The sequence below is a fragment of the Cyprinodon variegatus genome, unplaced genomic scaffold (genome assembly GCF_000732505.1).
Source record: "Cyprinodon variegatus isolate N-32 unplaced genomic scaffold, C_variegatus-1.0 Scaffold1819, whole genome shotgun sequence".
NCBI classification, from domain to species: Eukaryota; Metazoa; Chordata; class Actinopteri; order Cyprinodontiformes; family Cyprinodontidae; genus Cyprinodon; species Cyprinodon variegatus.
Window position 1 is genome coordinate 44,908 of NW_015152272.1, and position 18,653 is coordinate 63,560.

At 37.6% G+C, this 18,653-nt stretch overlaps 1 protein-coding gene across 1 annotated transcript in view; it reads left to right on the plus strand.

The window, feature by feature from the left end:
• Window positions 1-11,056, plus strand: part of LOC107104617 (envoplakin-like) — a 23,139-nt gene extending 12,083 nt beyond the window's left edge. Inside the window, exons 15-22 of the mRNA XM_015404655.1 lie at window positions 2,703-2,881; window positions 2,976-3,114; window positions 3,210-3,403; window positions 3,500-3,650; window positions 3,756-3,839; window positions 6,887-7,039; window positions 7,142-7,234; window positions 7,333-11,056. Of these exons, the coding sequence (XP_015260141.1) occupies window positions 2,703-2,881; window positions 2,976-3,114; window positions 3,210-3,403; window positions 3,500-3,650; window positions 3,756-3,839; window positions 6,887-7,039; window positions 7,142-7,234; window positions 7,333-10,806 (4,467 nt within the window). The 3' untranslated portion in view covers window positions 10,807-11,056. The remainder of the gene's footprint in view (window positions 1-2,702; window positions 2,882-2,975; window positions 3,115-3,209; window positions 3,404-3,499; window positions 3,651-3,755; window positions 3,840-6,886; window positions 7,040-7,141; window positions 7,235-7,332) is intronic.
• Window positions 11,057-18,653: the final 7,597 nt, after the last annotated feature.

The window sequence follows — 18,653 nt, forward strand, 5'->3', positions numbered from 1 at the left end:
AATATAATTCTCTGTATATGGAGTATTAAAAAAATCAGTAACAGTAATGGATAAGTGAAAAATAGCAGCAACACCAGAGATGTGCAAAAAAAAAAAAAAATGACAGCAGCAATATTATATAAGTGACCAACACAGAAACTGCAAAAAAAAGCATGAATGTAACAAGTTATTGATGTTGTTGGGAACAGTGGTGGTTAAAAAGTATAGAGTTATCTGTTCAAGTTAAATATTTACATTTTATATATTTTTTACGGTCAATACCAATACTAATTATTTTGAATAGTCTAACCCAATCCTCATATGTGCTGTTAAATTTTAGGGATTGATTTATTTATTTTTTCTGCTGATGTTGGTTTTTCTTCCTCCACTTACGCAACAGATATGACAATGATGAAAGATGTTTCCCAGGTCTCAATAAAAAAAGAAACATCCATTAATAAATCAAGCAAAAATAACAGTGATAGCAAATGGAGGGAAAGACTATGCATAAACTTTGTATGATTTAAAGTGACCCCTCATACCCCCACCATGGACAGTTCTCCCTGCTTTGCAGCGTTCAATGCATGTCCAGCATATTCCAAAACAGCTTCTTCCCCACTGCTGTCACAGACTCTGCATCACACTGATAACACCAAACCGAAAATACTGCATATTTACACCATATATATTAATGCTCTGAACTTCTATATCAATGTTTTTTTTTTGCACCATGTTTTTTTTCTCCCACACTGTTTACTTTTGATCACTGCTGCACTTTAAGAAATGGAAATGTAATGAAAGCTTTAAAAAATGACATTTTGTTTTGTATACACTCTACACTGGAAAAACGATCTTATAAATAAGTAAAAATTTCTTAAATTAATTATATTTACCCTAAGCTTTAGTAGGTAAATGAGATAGTTTGCCGATTGAATGTGTATTTTTACTCTTAAAATAAGAGAATTAGATAATATGCACTTGAAATAAGACAATGCAATTGTGTTTACTTATTTTAAGTGTAAATTATCTTGTACCATTGGCAAAATGTCTCTTTTACCTCCTCAATCCAACAACCAATGCACTTATTTTAGGAAAAAAATACTTACCTTGATTTTTTCCAGTGTTTGTGTACAAAATGACAACAAAAGTTGTCTAAGTGGCGTTATGTAAACATTATCACCGCAATGATTGACAATTAGAAGGACCACTTATTTTGATGATCCACTGGGAAAATGTACATCCTCCACTATTCCTTAAAATCCAACATTTCATCGGCTGGTAAAGTTGCTTTTGAAACGATTCACTAATATTGGTTAAAATTCCCATTTACGTTTTCTTATTGCAACTTTAAATAATAACTTACCTTCATAGGACTTTATACAAAGTGGAAGCAATAGGACTATGTTTCTACAAATTAGAATCTAAAGCAGAAAATTAAAAACAACCCACTGGANGTTTTTATTAGCAGCAATTACCTGAAGGCAAACAGAAAAGGTAATGATCATTATGGGGAAGAAGTACGATTAGATAAGCTCTACTTCTTCAGGAATATTCACAAATTAAGGTTTTACATTTCGTCTTATTAGCAATGAAATGCTTGACTTGTATTTAAGTCACACGATTCTACCTAAATGATTTATAATATATCTTATAGTATATGTCATTATTGACTTAGCTTTGGCTGGGCTGGCTGAAATAAATAAAATAAATAAATAAATAAATAAATAAATAAGGTGGTACAATGAAGAACTGAGAAATACAAAAGGGAAGTTTAAAATTATTCTATTTATTACTGAGGAGAGAAAATACAAACTAAGTTGGGAGAATATGAAAGTTGACCTTCTTGTTAGATTATGAATTAGCTGTTATTCACCTCATTATCAGTTATATTTCTGTAGGCTAACCACCCAGCTTTATTACCACCAAACCATTCAAGTTCAAGGAAACATTTGATAAGAAAACCCCAGATAACATGATGTTGGCTCAATTATTTTTAAAACATGTTAAGGGAAAACCAAAGGCAGCTGAGAGATAAAGTTGTTTCTAATGTTTGGGAATCAAAGGAACCACATTAAAAGCTATTATCCACCAATAGAGACCTTATGGAATTGGGGGAACTTCCCATGAGTTGTCAGGCCTATAAAAACTATTCCAAGAGGGCAGAGATAAACCCAGAACAAACTGCTAAATCCTCAAAGGCCTCACTTACCTCAGCTAACCTTATTCAACCCAAGAAATAAAGCAAACATTTACTTGAGAGCTCCAACATGAAAGTCCCTGCTGATAAAATGTATTTATCCTTGAGATTTTGTAAACTATTTTGCGGAATGACAAGACAAAAACTGACCTTTTATATCTGGCATGAAACTAACAAAGCATACCAGAAAGAAAACTAATATGGTGGGATGGTCTGAAGTTACTTTGCTGCTTCACAATTGAATAATGGAACCAGGTTTTCTGTTATAAAAACCTACTTGACGGGTTTTTATCGAAGTCTGGAATCAAATCTGGTATTTTAATCGCAACATGATAACAGAAACACAAAGGAATGGGCCAAATTTCTGCAGGTTGTTTATTAGAGCTTTTTTTCTCTTCCTAACAAAAGTTTTATATTTACTGAGGTAATCTTTGATTCTCCGATCTGTTACACGATCTGAAACATTTAATTGTGGGAAAAAGGTAGAGCTGTATGACTGAATCAAATGTTTGTCCTTTTCCTGCAGAAATCTGCCCTGAATCTCAGAAAGCTGGAGTCTGAAAAAGCTGCCGTCCAAAGAGAGGCGGATCCGATTCTGGCCAAGAAACCTGTGGGTCCAAAGGCCGCCATGCTGCCGCTGAAACTCAGCGCCGCCGACAACAAGATCCACGACCTCAATACGCTTATTGATCTCTACAACAAGAAGTACAAATGTTTTTATTCAAAACCAAAGATACAGAGGTGTTAGTAAAATGCTCCTCTTGCTTAACTTTTCTCTGACTTGCCCCCTAATCACCAGAGCCACCGCCTCAATGTTCCTGGAGAAACAGCTGGAAAAGACTGATGTCACAGTTTCCTGGTTTGAGCAGCATCTAACTAAAGACGGCGTCATTCCGGATCAGCCTGATGTCCTTCAGAGTCGCACCAAGAAGCTGCAGGTATCACATTTAGTCAAACAGAAAAACTCAGGAAGATCCAGGATATTCCATTCTTACAGTTTTTCTTTTTTCTCATTTGTGTTTCTGTGGAGCAGAATCTGCAGAAGGAGGTTCTCACAAAAAAAGAAGAACTGACCAAGTTAGGCAAAGATCTGGACCTGACGCAGCAAGCCTGCAGCCCCCTGCAGCAGGGCTTCAACGAGTACTGCCCCGACATCCGCCGCCAGGAGAGTCAGGTGAAAGTCCTGAAGAACCGGTACACAAACGTCAACAATCAGCTCGAGGAAAGGTGAGGAGGGGAAAAGAAAACGTTCTTCACTAAAGATTTCATCTCCATATAAGCAGCTTTTTTTCATTTAAACGGTATTTTCTTACATTGTACCAGGTTGGCTCTCCTTAAACAAGCATCCAACAAAAATCAAGAGTTTAACACGGTTGGTCAGTCCCTGGACTTTTTCTTGCTCAACTTGCCTGATAACACCATCAAACCCACTGATGGCGTCAGGGAGGTAATGGCCAAGGAGAATTCCCAAAAGGTAAATAGTGCTTCCATTCCTACCTCTGTTGTTTTGACATAAACTCAAATCTGTAATCTACAGCTTCAATAATCATCAATGTTTAACCATGTTTCTGTTTTTTAGAGAGTGGTGGATGACATCGAGAAGAAGTCGGAGGATTTAGAACGACTCAAGGGTCTGTCCAAAGATCTGCAGAGTGTTTTAAATGTGAGTGATGGAGGCTGTAGAATCCAGAGTTCTACCTAATCTGGAGGACTTTGCTTTTGTGTGTCATCACCATTTAACTTTTCCCATATTTCATGAAAAGATTGATAATTATATTTATGAAAATATGGTTTCTTCAGAATATATAACAAACTGACACTGACACACTGAACCCAATGACGCAAAAATAACAAGCGCAACATCAGGATTTTCCTAACAAATCACTGAGAACAGATTTTCATGAAGCTATTACATTTAAATGGATAATAAGTTCTGTTTATTATCCACTTTATTTTAACTGAGCATTTATTTTTGTTTAAATCTTTAATTACATTGAACATTCCTATATAAGATACACATAACTTTCCTTTCTCCGCCATAATAAACAAGAACAAATTCTACAAAGGGCATTACCTTTATTTGCCATTTTTGATGTTAGTATACTGATGTGAATAAATACTGTTTTTTATGTTAGTTTATGATTAATATACTTACAAATAAAGTATCATATTAGGACATTTCACATTAGGATATCAGTGATCTGGTTAAGAAGAGAACTGAAGTGCACTGGAGCAACAAAATCATTGTCCATCGCCGGCCATTCTGTAGCTCTGCTCCTGCATGCTACTATTATAGTTTACCCATAATATTTTTCCATAACCAAAACTTGCTTTAATTAACTGTTGGCCTTAAATGTGTAGCTCCTGGTTTCCAAAATGAACCCATAACAGTGCAGGTTTCAGGAACTCCACTGTGTATGCGATGCAGGAATGTAAACAGCATGTAGCCTCAATGCACCCTACAGCAGGAAACTGTGATATTTCCATGTGATTGTTTGAGGTTTGGATTAACTGAATTATACTTACATATACTTGTTTTAGTAACAAATATTCTAAAATATATTTAGAATTCCCACTATGGGGCAACCTTCATGTTTTAAATACCCTTTAAATTCCTTGTTTTCCTCTAAAATTCATGTCAGTTTCCCGAAAATTGTCCAACTCTGAGAATTCAGGTAGTTTTGCAACCAAAACCGTGAGCCAAATCAAGGAGAAAAGTAGGTCAAGCTGCTGTCAGTTGGGGCCACTTGAAGCAATGGACATGCTTAGTTGGAAACCTTTGAAGTGCAATTTGAGTAATATTGTTAACAGATCATTCCTGTAGCATCAGGGTAGTACCTGTTTAAATTGCATAAGGGTGATGTGATTGTGCTGTATGTATAAGTTATATTTTTACCTCACCTGCATGCTGAATTCTCGTCATCATTGTATGTTCGCAAACATATGAGAATCCATCTTATCCTGCTCTTACTTCAGCTGGCTGAGACTAACCTGAAATGGGTCGGTCAATCAGGTTGTAGTACTAATGTTTAAAGCAGGATCAGAGGTGGGCAGAGTACCTCAAAATAATAATAATAATTGAACGTTATTGATCTTACATTGGAGAAATTTACCTCTGTATTTAACCCATCCTCTTGAGGAGCAGTGGGCTGCCACTGTGCGGCGCCCAAAATCATACCCAAGTCAGAGTAGCACTACTTTATCATAATTTTACTTTTAAGTAGCCATCTGATAAATTACTCTAGCAAGAGTTAAAAAAAATATGTCAAAAAAGACAAGCACTGAGTAACTTTTCGTAGTATTTCTTACTTCTAAGTCATGTATTAAGAAATACCTCGACAACAATTATTTGCAATTTCTGGTACTTTAAAGAGTAAATAAAATAATTAAAACTAATAAATGTAATTGAAAATTAACAAATCTAGGCAGAAGAAACACTTTCCCAGTTCAGCTTGTATCTGAATAACAAACCAATCCTCACAGTAGATGATGTATACATGCTAGAACCTCCAGGTTTTCATTGAATCCTTACGGTAGGTTTGCCTGGTATAAAGTAAGCTTGTGTACAAACAAACGCTTATTTTAACACAATTGTTAACTATTTTTCTTTATGTGGAGCAATTTTATTTAAAATAAGCTTATTTGTTATTTACTGAAGTTACTCACAGTGAATAGAGTAGCTAAACATGTAACATAAGTAACAGTAATAATATTTTCTAAGGATATTACTCAAGTGAAACTAGAAATGATTGTATAGAAAACAAATTTTGAAAGTATTTTTGGCAAAAAGGTACTCAAGTAAATGTAACTACTTACTACTCACCTCTGGGTCTAAGATAGATACAGTAGCAGCCATTCAAAATGGCCCTTCCCAGTCAAACACCAGCCCGCTTCCCTGCAGCTCCCAGCAGAATCCCCTCCATTTTCCAGCCACAGGAGAGACGCCCTCCTTCTCCTGGGTGTGCATATTTTTTTTATTCTGACCCCACCCTTTCACTGAATTACAGAGTCTGACCAGAAGATGCAATTCTCTTTAGATCATAAAATCCACAAATCCTGACAGAAAGAATATTTCAGTACAAATATTGAGGTTTAAAAAGGAATTGTTTGAATTTATTACAAAGATTGTTGTCTAAAAAGGAATTGTAGGGGACCAGCCAAGGAGCCATTAAGGAAAGTGGGGCATTTTTGAATGGCTACTACTGTAGCTCTGACGAAGCCAAAAAATTACATGTCCACAACCCAAATGAAATAAACATTACAGCACGATAGGATATGTGTAGCTGCTTGTATTGCATCTGTCTTTTCAGAATCCAAAATTTCCTCTTTGATAGAGGAGCTGCAAGAGTGTTAGAGTTGTAAGTTGTGTTGGTGTCTCGCTGCACCTGCTGCTTTAGACATTTTCACTTTTTACACTATAAGTTGCTTCAACCAATCGGCTCAGAAAGTTCTGCTAAATAGCCCTACTCAATGGGAGCAGTCTGCACAAGATCAATATCACTTGCCAGGTCTAAAAAATATGTGGTAAAATATGAAATGATGCAGGTGTGCATCATATTATTAAGCAATGTTGTAGTAGTAAGCCATTAAAACTCCAGAGGCATATGCATAAGTGTGGTAGGGTTGTTATCATCCTGTGTACAGTTTTGTGGGGAGAGGCAGAGATGCACTACCATGTTCTAAATCCTGCTTTCTGATTCCTTTTTATAGCTGTATGAGCTCAAGTCAAAAACTTATCGTGACACTCTCAATGATGATGATGATGACGAGGAGGACGACGAAAATGGCGAAGATGACACCTATAAGGCATCAACTCCAAAGAAACGTCTAACTTCAACTCTGGCTCAAGACGTGCAAAGAACGGTGGGTTTTCAGGCAATTATTAAATAAGAACAAGACAACTTAATATCACCCCTAATTATTTTTGGTTTTGAAACTAATGCTTCTTGTTTGCTTCTGGTGTAGGAGAAAGACCTGCTGAACCGTTACTCTAAGATCTCAGCTGAAAACAACCAACGACTCAGTCAACTGGGGACAGCAAAGAACATGATGACAAAGGTAGAAGATCAAGCAAGTTCAATTAACCTCCTTTTTAAAGCAAAGGTGTGCTTTTCGTTTTCATGCTTTGTTTCTTTTCCCCTTTGGTTCGTCTGCAGAATGAAGATAAAGTGGTCCAGGTGGCAGCCAGTCAGCAGCTGCAGCTTCAGAGCCAGCAGAAAAATCTGGTGGAAACTGATAGTCTGAAAAAGGAATTAGATGAAGAAATCAACAGGCGTATACATGCTGAGAATAACTTGGAAAGCTACCGGAAGAGATTTCTGTCTCTGAAGCACAGGAGAGGAGTGGAGAGGTTGGAGGAGAAGGAGGTAGTGCAGTATTACCGTGACCCAAAAGTGGAAGCGGAGATCCAGTCACTGAAAAATCGAATTCAAGATGAAGATTTCAAAAGATCGAGAATCCGTTCTGATATAGAACTTATCAATGAGAAGATCATCAACGTAGAACTACAACTGACCAAAGTAGAACCTAAGCTGGTGACCAGAGTGGTCACCGAATATGAGAGAGACCCCAAGCTTGATAAAGAGATGGCTGAGATCAGAGATGAGATGGAGAGGATCCGGATGGAGCTTAAAACAAAAGATACTGAAGCTGTGCACGTAAAAACTGAGATCAATGTTCTGGCTCAGCAGAAACCAAAAATCAGGAAGAAGGTTGTGGAGAAAGAAGTGGTGAGATTGGAAAAAGACCCAGAGAAGCTTAAAGCTGTTCTAACATTCCAGGGTGACATTGCAGAGGAAGAACTACGCTCCAAGTCTCTCAATGATATAATTTTTAGCACCAGGTCCCAGATTAATGAACTGGAGAGGGTCATCCCATCCATTGAACCCAAAATTGTCACCAAAGTTGTGAAACAAGTGCAGCAAGATCCAGAGCTGATAGATGAAGCAAGGAAAATAAGAATGGCTTTAGAAGAGGAGAAGGATGAAAATGTTATCCTGATGAAGGAACTCACTACTCTTCAGCTTCGTTTTGGTGAACTGGAGCTGCTTAAACCCAGAGTGGAGGTCAAAGAGATAGTCAATGAGATCTACAGAGTCGATCCTGACACTGAGATAGAACTGGTGCGTCTGAGGAAGGAGCTGCAGGATTTGAGTCGGAACCGTTCAGATCTTGAGGATGAGATTGACTCAGTGACAACAACCCTAACTAGCTTACGGACCCAGAAACCCAAAGTGGAATACAAGGATGTGACAAAGGAGGTGATCAAAGAAGAGAAGAGCCCAGAGGTTGTAAGGGAATTGCAGAGACTCAACAACCAAGTTTCCCGCCTACAAGTCAACTATGACACCACCTTGGAGCTGCTGAGTCACCTACGTAAGGAAAGAGATGAACTGAAAGCTGAAAAATCCAAAGTGGAGACAAAGCTTGTGTCAAAGGAGGTCATCAAGTATGAGAACGACCCTCTCCTAGAGAAAGAGGCTGACAGGCTTCGAAGGGACGTACGAGACGAGATACATCAACGCCGGAGTATGGAGGAATGTCTCTTTGAGCTGCAGAATCAATATATATCCCTTGAAAGGCAGAGGCCAGAGGAAAAGATTATCACCCAGGAGGTTTTCCGCCTTCAGAAAGACCCCAAGCAGATCCAGGAACATGATAAGTTGAACAGGACCTTGGACGATGAAGTGAAAACACGCAGAAAACTTGAATTAGAGGTCAGACAGCTGAGAGCACTGGTTGAAGAAAAAGAGAGAGACTTGGCTAAGATGGATGAGCGACAGAAGAAGATCCAAACTGAGTCTGAGCTCAGGCAAATTAAGACTCGCATTCTTGAACTGGAGAATGCTCCACCACCCATTGAAGAGAAGATCATCATTGAGGAGGTCCTGAAAGTTGAGAAGGATCCCAAGCTGGAGAAACTCACTGATGATATTCGTTTTGAGATGGAGAAGGAGAGCAACAACATCAGCCGGCTTGAGAGAGAAATCCGCAACCTTAGAGTGAAGTTGGAGATCCTACAGAAGGAGAAGTCTATTGAAAAGGTTGTTTATAGAGAAGTTGTTAGAGTAGAGAAAGACCCAGCAGTTGAAGCTGAGAGGGACCGTCTCAGAGATGCTGTTGCGCAAGAGAGGAATCTAAGGCGAAATCAAGAAGACAACCTCCAGAGCATTAACAACCAAATGAACCATTTGCAGACATCAAGATCCATGACTTCTCAGGAGGAGAGCGCTCTCCTCTCAAGTCGGGATGCTCTGCAAAGGGAGAAGGAAGATCTCCTCAGACAGCTTAAAGCCCTGGATTCTGAAAAACAGTCAACATTCATTGCCTTCCAACAGCAGTCCAGGTTGATGAGCGAGAGGAACCAGATGGCACGCCAGAGAAGTCTTAAAACATCTTCTGAGGTCCAGCGACTTGAGAAAGCAATTCTAAATGAGAAAGATAAAATACACATGAGAGATACTCTCATTGATGAGCTGCGGAATGGAATTAAGTCAGAGGATCATTCGGAAACTCACACCAGGGAGACAAACCTCTCAACGAGGATCACCATCCTTGATCCACAGACTGGCAAAGACCTGTCTCCCTATGATGCCTATGTACAAGGTGTAATCGATCGCAACCACTACCTACAGCTGTCTAAGCTGGAGTGCGACTGGGAGGAAATCACCTCAAGTGGCCCAGACGGAGATACCACAGTTCTTCAAGATCGAAAAAGTGGGAAGCAATATTCTGTCAAGGATGCCTTGAAGGCAGGCCGTCTGACTGAGTACGACGTGAGCCGCTACAAGGAAGGGAAAATGCCTATTTCTGAGTTTGCTCTCCTTGTCACAGGAGAAAAACCACAACCGTATGTTCCACCATTAACACCAAAATCCCCAGGCAAGACCTTCCCATCTTCACCCCTGAAGTCCATGCCTTCACCTTTGAGGTCATCATTCCCAAGCCTGAGCAGTCAGCACAGCAACGGCAGTTTGAACAACCTTAATACTCCCGCAGGAGATGACCATTTCCCAATCTCCGGCATATTTGACACCACCACTGAAAGCCGCATGTCTGTGAGAAGTGCTCTCACTCGGAAACTAATAGATCAAGAAACTGCTTTGAAGCTTCTGGAGGCTCAATCAGCCTCTGGCGGGATTGTTGATCTAGCCAAAAGGGACAAACTCTCTGTTCACAAGGCCGTCGAGCATAGCCTAATTGACTCAAACCAAATGCATAAGCTACTGAATGCCCAGAAGGCCTTCACTGGAATTGAGGACCCTGTAACCAAGAAACGTTTGGCAGTTGGACAGGCAGCACGTAAAGGCTACATGACCAATGAGAATGCAAAGAGGTACATGGAAGCGCAGTATCTCACCGGTGGGTTGGTAGATCCCAATAAGGCAGGCCGCCTAACCATCGAAGAGGCGCTTGCAGCAGATCTGATCGACAGCACAATGGCAGATGAGTTAAAAGACGAGGCTTTGCACTCCAAAGAGCTGGAAGACCCCATCACCAAGGAGAAGATAACATACAAGCAGGCAATGGACCGGTGTAAGAAAGACACATCTACTGGCCTCCTACTTCTTCCTGTAGCCTCAACAGATGCTGCGAACACGCCATCCTACTCCAACTACCGCTTCCGTTAACCAAATTCAAACAAAGATTAGGGTTAGCCACAGCTGATTGTGCTCTGCAAACTGAAACATTTTATATCTTTCAGAGAAACAAAGATTTTTATGCATACATCAAATGAAGAAACATGTATTTGGTGGGAATGTGCTTATGGATTACTCTTTGAAATAGTTCCAGTTTTTCTGTAAAAATGAAAGTTATTTTTGTCATACCATTTGTCATATCCTATACTTTCCTATGCTAGTTCCTATTAAACTCTACTAAATCACATTCCTTGTTTGTCTTTTTAATTATATATTTTTTATAATATGGAAAACAAAATTCAGTTTTAACATATAGGTTGGTATTTATTTCACTTAAGTCATACCTTAGAATTTAATCAGGTTTGACAGATCTTATTTGTGTTAAAAAAAGCTACACATTTTTGGTCACTGGTTTCTTAAGGGTTAGACATTTTAGGCTGTTACTTATATATGAGTCACAATCTTAGCACCTCAGTTCATTATAACATTTCTTAAGAATGCTACACTTCTTTGAACACTGACAACCTGTGGTTGTCATTATAAACACCCTAAGAACAGCTTCAGGGAGCTGCGGGTTTCTCATTATTGTGGTCTTGTTTTTGATATCAACATACGGGCCTTCCCTTCTGTGGTGCATTTCTAGGAACGTCTTGCTCCTTGCAACAGGGACTTGTCCTCTGGAACTATCGATGCTTACCTCAAGGTAAAATTCTTGTACTTGATGTACACAGCTTGTAAACTGAGACGAGTCACAGGCTTGGAAGCAGGATTAAGGGTACTGATTAAATGTGACTCATGCATGTTGTGCATTAAGAATAACAAGGACAAACTAGTAAGTGATGCTTTGGCAATGCAGTGAAATTAGGAGCAATGATAATTGTATTTGACTTCTGCTCATCTACATGCATGAAGGAACACTAGTTACTCATTCCAAAGGGGTGTTACCTGGAAAATAGAATTGATATTACAAAAAAAAAAAACAGTGCTGATCTTATGTTGATTTCCATGACTACATTTTGGCAAAAAGATACCACAGAAAGTCAATATATAAAATGGTCTGAAAGTCGTACTCCATGATGTTTGATATTTGTGAGGGATGCATGTCAACACTCCCATCTGGCCCCTCAGAGAAGGTTCATAGTTACTGCGGCCGGCATGTCTGTCTGCTAGATTACCCGATGACTGCAAGGACTTTGTAGGATTATTGTCCATGAGCCTGTCTGGAGGCTGAAGTGAGCCCACTGTGCAGGGAAAGAGGTAGCTGTGGCTTTATCTCAAATAATGGCACAGCTTGGCATGTGACGTTTTTTATTTTGTATTTGTGTCTCTCATTTTTTTTTATTACAGCAAAGTAGAAACACAATAAAAGTTGATATTTTTATATTCCTCCTTCTGATTTTACAAACAGATGCACATTGATCATAGTAAAATGATGGATGAATGGCCTAGAGTGCTACAGCGTCCTGCACGCCACACAGATGTACGAATTATTTGCTTATGTGGAATCGTTGCCAGACTGATGCAGATAATAACTGAATGCTCTGTTTGGTTTCTGTTTGCTTGATTACTTTTGTTTTGATTCAAATGCCCAGCTAATGGAACAAAAAGTGAGCATCTGCATTTTGCTCTCCATCAATCACACAAAGGATGGTGACGATAGCTCTAGTAGCAATAATTGGGCCAACACCAGATCTGCTGTTATTGAAAGTGGTGTAATTGGGTAAAACCTACTCTAGATTATTCTTGTTTAAATATACATCAGTGTAGTATGTCCTATCTGTAAAGAGTTCTATATCTGATGTAAATTAGCATAAAAAAATCAAACTGTTAAAAATTACATGAAGTCTATTTGCTGCTGATATCAGAAATGGTCAGTACATCTAAAAGTTTTCACAGAATATATCTTGTTTTGACTTTTTCTATGGGGTGATGTTTGTAACGTTAAGCAGTCAAAAATAAGAAGCAATATTTATGACTATTTAGAATGTTTTTAAAGAAAAAAAGTCATTTTTTTCACTGTCATTCATTCATTTACTTTGTAAAATAAATGTTTAGTTTGGAGCAAAATATTTAGTAGGAAATTTAAATACATAGTTTGTTAAATAAATATTTAGCTCCAAACTAAATATTTAGTTTGCAAATGAAATATTTAGTTTTTTAAATAAATATTTAGCTCCAAACTAAACACTTAGTTGTGTACTTATTATTAAGAAATTAAATATTCAGCTAGCACCAAGCCCGTTGAATATTTCGCCAGCTTGGTGCGAGGCTGCGAGCTAAATATTTAGCGAATATGCAAATTCCCTTCCCGAAAAGCGGAAGTGAACTACCAAAGTAAAAGCCTGGAAGTCTCTATACTAACAAACTAAATATTTAGTTTGGAGCTAAATATGCATTTAACAAACTAATTATTTAATTTGCAAACTAGATATTTAATAAGAAAACTAAACATCCATAATCTCATCCATAAACTAAATATTTATTTAACAAAGTACAATTTTTATAAGTTAATGAATGACAAAGTGAAAAAATAACTTATTTTTATCTTAAAACTAAATAACCATAAATATTGCTCCTAATTTTTGACTTCTTAACTTTATAAATGGCGCCACATATTTTTCTCTCTAATCAAAGCAGATGCAACATGCCGTTGTTCAAATGATGATTGAATATATTAATTTGTCAAGCAAACCTGACTCAATGTCAAAAAGTGATCCAACTCTTTATGTTATGAAATAACCGTGATGATAGTTTTTCATTATACCTTTTCGAAAGCCTAGCTGAATATCACAAGCCTGATTACTGAAAGATTTGAAAAATCAATAAATCACCTCCTTTCTATCAGTCAGGTTTAGGTGTTGAAGACAATCTAAGGCTTTCAAGCTCCAGCAAAGAACAGTGAACATTCACAGGAAAGCTTTCAGTACCAGGAAAATTACTTTAAAATTACTGACCTGTACGGACTACTTCCGGGAGCTAGCTTTTTTGGCTTTTGATTTAAACATAAATCTAGTCTTTTTGAGTTTTATATTTTCCTTTTGTGTTAACCATATGGTGTATAGTGCATAATCTAAAGAAAGAAAGAACAAAAAAAACAAACCAAAAAAAACGTGTTTAATCATTTTAATGAGAAAATTTAAAAAGCATCATATTGTGTCAGAAAAGTCATAAATTACATAATGTATGGCAACCTGGATGAATATCTGCTTCCACATGCACAAATGAGCTGATGGTACACTAAAAAAAAAACATTTTTGGCATTTATTTAATCATATTTAGTTTCTTTAATACAGTTGTTTCATGTTAGCAGGGTAGGACATAAAACAATTGTGTTAAAGTAGTTCAATATGATTAAGCGAGTGACAAAAGCGGATCGGATCGACTCAGACAATGCACTGACCATGAATGCTAAAGTATATAAGTATTTTAAATACATATTATATATATATATATATATAATTGTGTATAAATATAAAATATTTACTTTTATTTTGTATATATATGTTTTATATATTTTCTAATTTTATTAGCAAATTCTCCAGAACATCTTTGAAGCATCACTTCTGAATCTTCCTACGGTGAAGTATTCCTATACTTACCCTGAAAATTATAAAACTTTGTCCCCCCCTTTAGCGTGCAGGTGGTGCAGTGGTTAGTGCACACGACCCATGTACCTTAGTCCTCGACTCGGCCGACCTGGATTTGAATCAGACCTGTGGTCCTTTGCTGCTTGTCTCTCCCCTTCTCTCATACCACCTTTCCTGTCAACCTACTGTCGAAAAAACGAGCCACTTGTGCTGTAAAAAAACAAAAAGAAATCCCTTAAAAACAAACAAAAAAAATACCGTTCCTACCCTGGCTGTACTGGCCATTTCTCCTTCTTTCCATACATCATGAAACATAGATGTTCCTGAATCTTTACTTGAATCTTAATCTAATCGCATAAGGTTTGAATTCCTATACCAACCCTGAAAATGATAACATCCTTGTTCCCTGGATGGACATAACTTTTTCTCTTTCTTTCTTCTTTCCTTCAGAGGCCTGGTCATTCGTCTTTCCCTCTGGCTCTACCTCAGGTGATGTGGTTGAGCTGTCTTCTGTAATGTAGAATCTAAGCAGGAGCATCAGAGTTTGGATCTGACCAGATGAGCTTTTTAACCTCTTCAACGGTCATGAGGCAAAAACATAAAAAACAAAAGTTGATTTGTAAAATTGAATGGATTTATGAGATGCTGCAACTGTCCCTAAGAGGTGTTGCCAGGAATGGGATTGGTTGCAACAGTTGACTCTTTTTCTAACGAAATGTGTGAAAAACCTGTCCCATGTCATCCTATCTAAATGGTATTGACAGTTAGTAGACAGATGTACATTTAATATATAAATAAATGGTTGGTGATGGCCCAATCGTTTCAAAGTAGGTGGGAGAAAAAGAAAAAAGTGTTGCAACCATCCCCATAATCCCCTATTCCAAAACAATAAAAAATAAACTGGGAAAAAATTTGAAATAAGTGCTGAAAAATTATCTAAAAAACTTTTTGAATCTAAACAGTTTAGGAAAAAGTACTCTGTAGAAAGGTAATATAAAAGTTGGATTATATGGAAGGGGTTCATGCATAACTTCTGGTATAAAACTAACACAGCGCCGTATAGACAGTCAAACATGATGGTGCTATTATGATGGTATGGGGGGCTGCAACTTCAGAACCTGGATTTCATGCTGTAATTGATGGAAACCCTGAATTTTGTTCTTCTGCAGAAAATCCAGGAGGAAAATCAGTTCAAAATCAGAAAACCAGTGCCTCTGATTGGCTTATACTCTATATTATTTATTGGCTTATATATTGCTATACTACATATTAGACTTAATCCTGTTGATATTCCATTGGATTACCAGAACAGGCCTTTAATGCTCAAAAGCTCTGCAATTAAGGCAACTATGTCAATTATCCAAAGAAACAGAGCAAATATTGCTACTGATGCTTTACGACAACTTTGATTTAATGGACTTATTTGGACTTTAGCTGTTAATCCAACACAAGCTAGACTATAAATTTGATAATAAAGAAGATAAATGATGGATTGCTTCTGTTTACATCTGTGTTAACACCCCTTTACTCTAATGATCCTAATTAATATATCTCATACAATTGGTGTACTAACCAGTGTGAATAAATCTCAGTATAAGCTCTGCTGTTTGGTTAAAGCCTTAGAGATTTATTAGACAACGGGTTCCTGTTTGTCAGTAGGAGTTGGTAGAAGACCCAAATGCAGACGGGAGGCCGGCAGGATAACAGTAAGAGGATTTTTATTTTAAAGCAGGTGTAAAAATGTGAAACTTAATCTGCCAGCAATCCAAACAGAAAAGATGGGAATAGCACATAGAACAAAATAGGAATGGGAAACTCAGGAAGTCAGCAAACAGGAGAATCAGATCGTGGCTGAGAGAAACCCATGGATATAAATACAGACGGTTTGTGACTCTGGAATAGGCAATGTACAGGACTAGAGAAAGGACACTTGAATTTGGAAAAGCAATAAGGGATTAAAGGAGACCCTGTAATGAATGTACAGCTTAATAATCACTAAACAGAGCTAAAAAAAATATGAGAGTGATTAGAAGGACGAGACCAAACTAACAACGTGTTGCAAAGAAAACAGGAAGGAAATGAAACAAAGCATGCAAAAGAAACCAGATAATAAAAATCAAGCAAGAACTGAAACTCAAATGAGAACCCAAGCCAGCGCATATGAACCTGGTATTTACAGAAAAGTGAAGGAAATAAAAAGCTATTGTTGAAAGAAAGCATTAGAAGTTATATTTTTAGTTCCTTCAAAGCCACTTCAGAGGCAAAAAACGTGTTAGAAAAGGTGCTTTGGTCAGATGGAGCCAAATTTAAATATTTGGTTAACATCAAACATAAAGAATCATGAAACATTAGCCCATGTGGTGAAACATAGTGGTGGCAGCATGATGCTGTGGGATCACCAGGGACAAAGATACTGATTGGAGTTGGATAGATAAAGCTTAATCTGTGGCCTGTTTGGTGTTTATAGAGTAAAGGGGTGAATAGATAAGCAGGTAAAACCATTCATGCATTTTTGGTAATAGATCTAAAAATCATGGATTAGTGTCACTTCATTTCACAGCTAAACTATGGGGAAGTTGGGAAAATTTAGCAAAGGTAAACAAAGGTTTGGTGCAAAAAGTACTTTGGATTTGTTAGAAATACCTCCAAAATGCTGATCTAAGGCCCAAATAAAAAACATGCACTATGAGTTTCTTTTCCGTAATAAGTGGGGGAGCTTTCTTGAAAAGAAAAATCAGCATATCTCTTTAAAGGCTTTAATTTTGATCTACAGCGTAATAAGAACAGAGGTTATAATTAAAACAAAATAAAAATCAGCCTTTGTTTACTTAACCAGAGGTCTTAAAGGAGTCCACTGAGTTCCCAGTTTGTCCTTCAGTAGAAGTGGAGCCGCTCAGCCGTGCATGTTAGTGGATTAAGACGTGAGTCTGAGACGGTGTCACGGATTAAAGCTCCACTGTTCTCTATGCTACTTGAAGGCAGCGTAGAGATGCAGCTCTCCATCAGGGGATAGTGTAGAAATTCACCAGTAGTTCTTGACTCCATATTTACCAAGTGGCAACATTTGCAAAACTTTATTTAGGTCAGAAAAAAAGGAGTCAAAAAAGTCAACTCAGGATAACAGTTATTAAACATTTTTTTGACATTTGATTTCCAACATAAATTAAAACCAAATATTTTTGCTTTCTGATGCTTTCTAAACACCCAACAGTCGATTGATTCGAATTTGCTGTGTATATGAAGGTTTATGTTGGGTCACTGCAGGCTGACGGATGAGTGGCTCTAAATCCCCAGACGTTTACAACAGATAAAGCCTCCATAATTGAGCAGCAGGAGATGGAGGAGCTGTTATTGAGTGGCTATGACGTCAGTTCATAGTGTAGGAAGGCCTGGAAGTCGTTAAGCAGGAAACAGCTTACAACTGCTGCGTGTTACGCCGGCTATAGACACAGTTCAATGCAACACTTTATCTTAACTACATGATAACACATAACAGCATTATAATTGGTCAGTATATATTCTCTGTTTATTATGTACATTGTAAAGTAATCCACACAATTTCAGTTTGATGGGTTTCAGTTAAAAACCTGAAAAAATGTCCGACAAATCAAAGTATCACATGTGCAATAAACCTTAAAAGACTCTACAGGGAACGCTGGTTCATTTTACTTCCTTTTTTCTTCTTTTTTACTCAAAACTCTGGTAAAGTATAGCTGAGCTTTGCAACTGCTGTTTGCACACAAAACATGAGCATCAGTTATAGACATGTTGAGTTAAATCATAGCGGTTTGAAATGTATGTTTCTAAATAGGCTGGTTGTTAATGCAGCTATCAGGGGCGCTGCTAGAGGGCTTTTAAAGGGGCTGCCAGAAGGGGGCCAGAGCTGATTTGGCTTTTGGATGGAAAATTAAATACATTAAATAAATAAATGAATAAATAAATTAAATAATGCATAAACTCCTTTTTAGGGGGGTCACTTTAGTAAGACTTATTTATGTATTTCATTTTTTCAGATGCAGATCAGTCCAGCACAGCTTGCACAGCTGACCCAAATAAGTTAATCAAGTTGTATTATCCTGCTTATTAGACATCCTGTTCTCTTTTTTTTTTTCCAAATTTGCCACCAAGCAGACATTCATGTACCAGCAGGCCATTTGAATGACCCCAGGCTGATAGAAAAGCAATTTCTTTTTTGTTTTCTTCTGTTTTTTTAAATCAGCAGTCTCTCTGCTTGGCTAAAGTTAAAGTTTA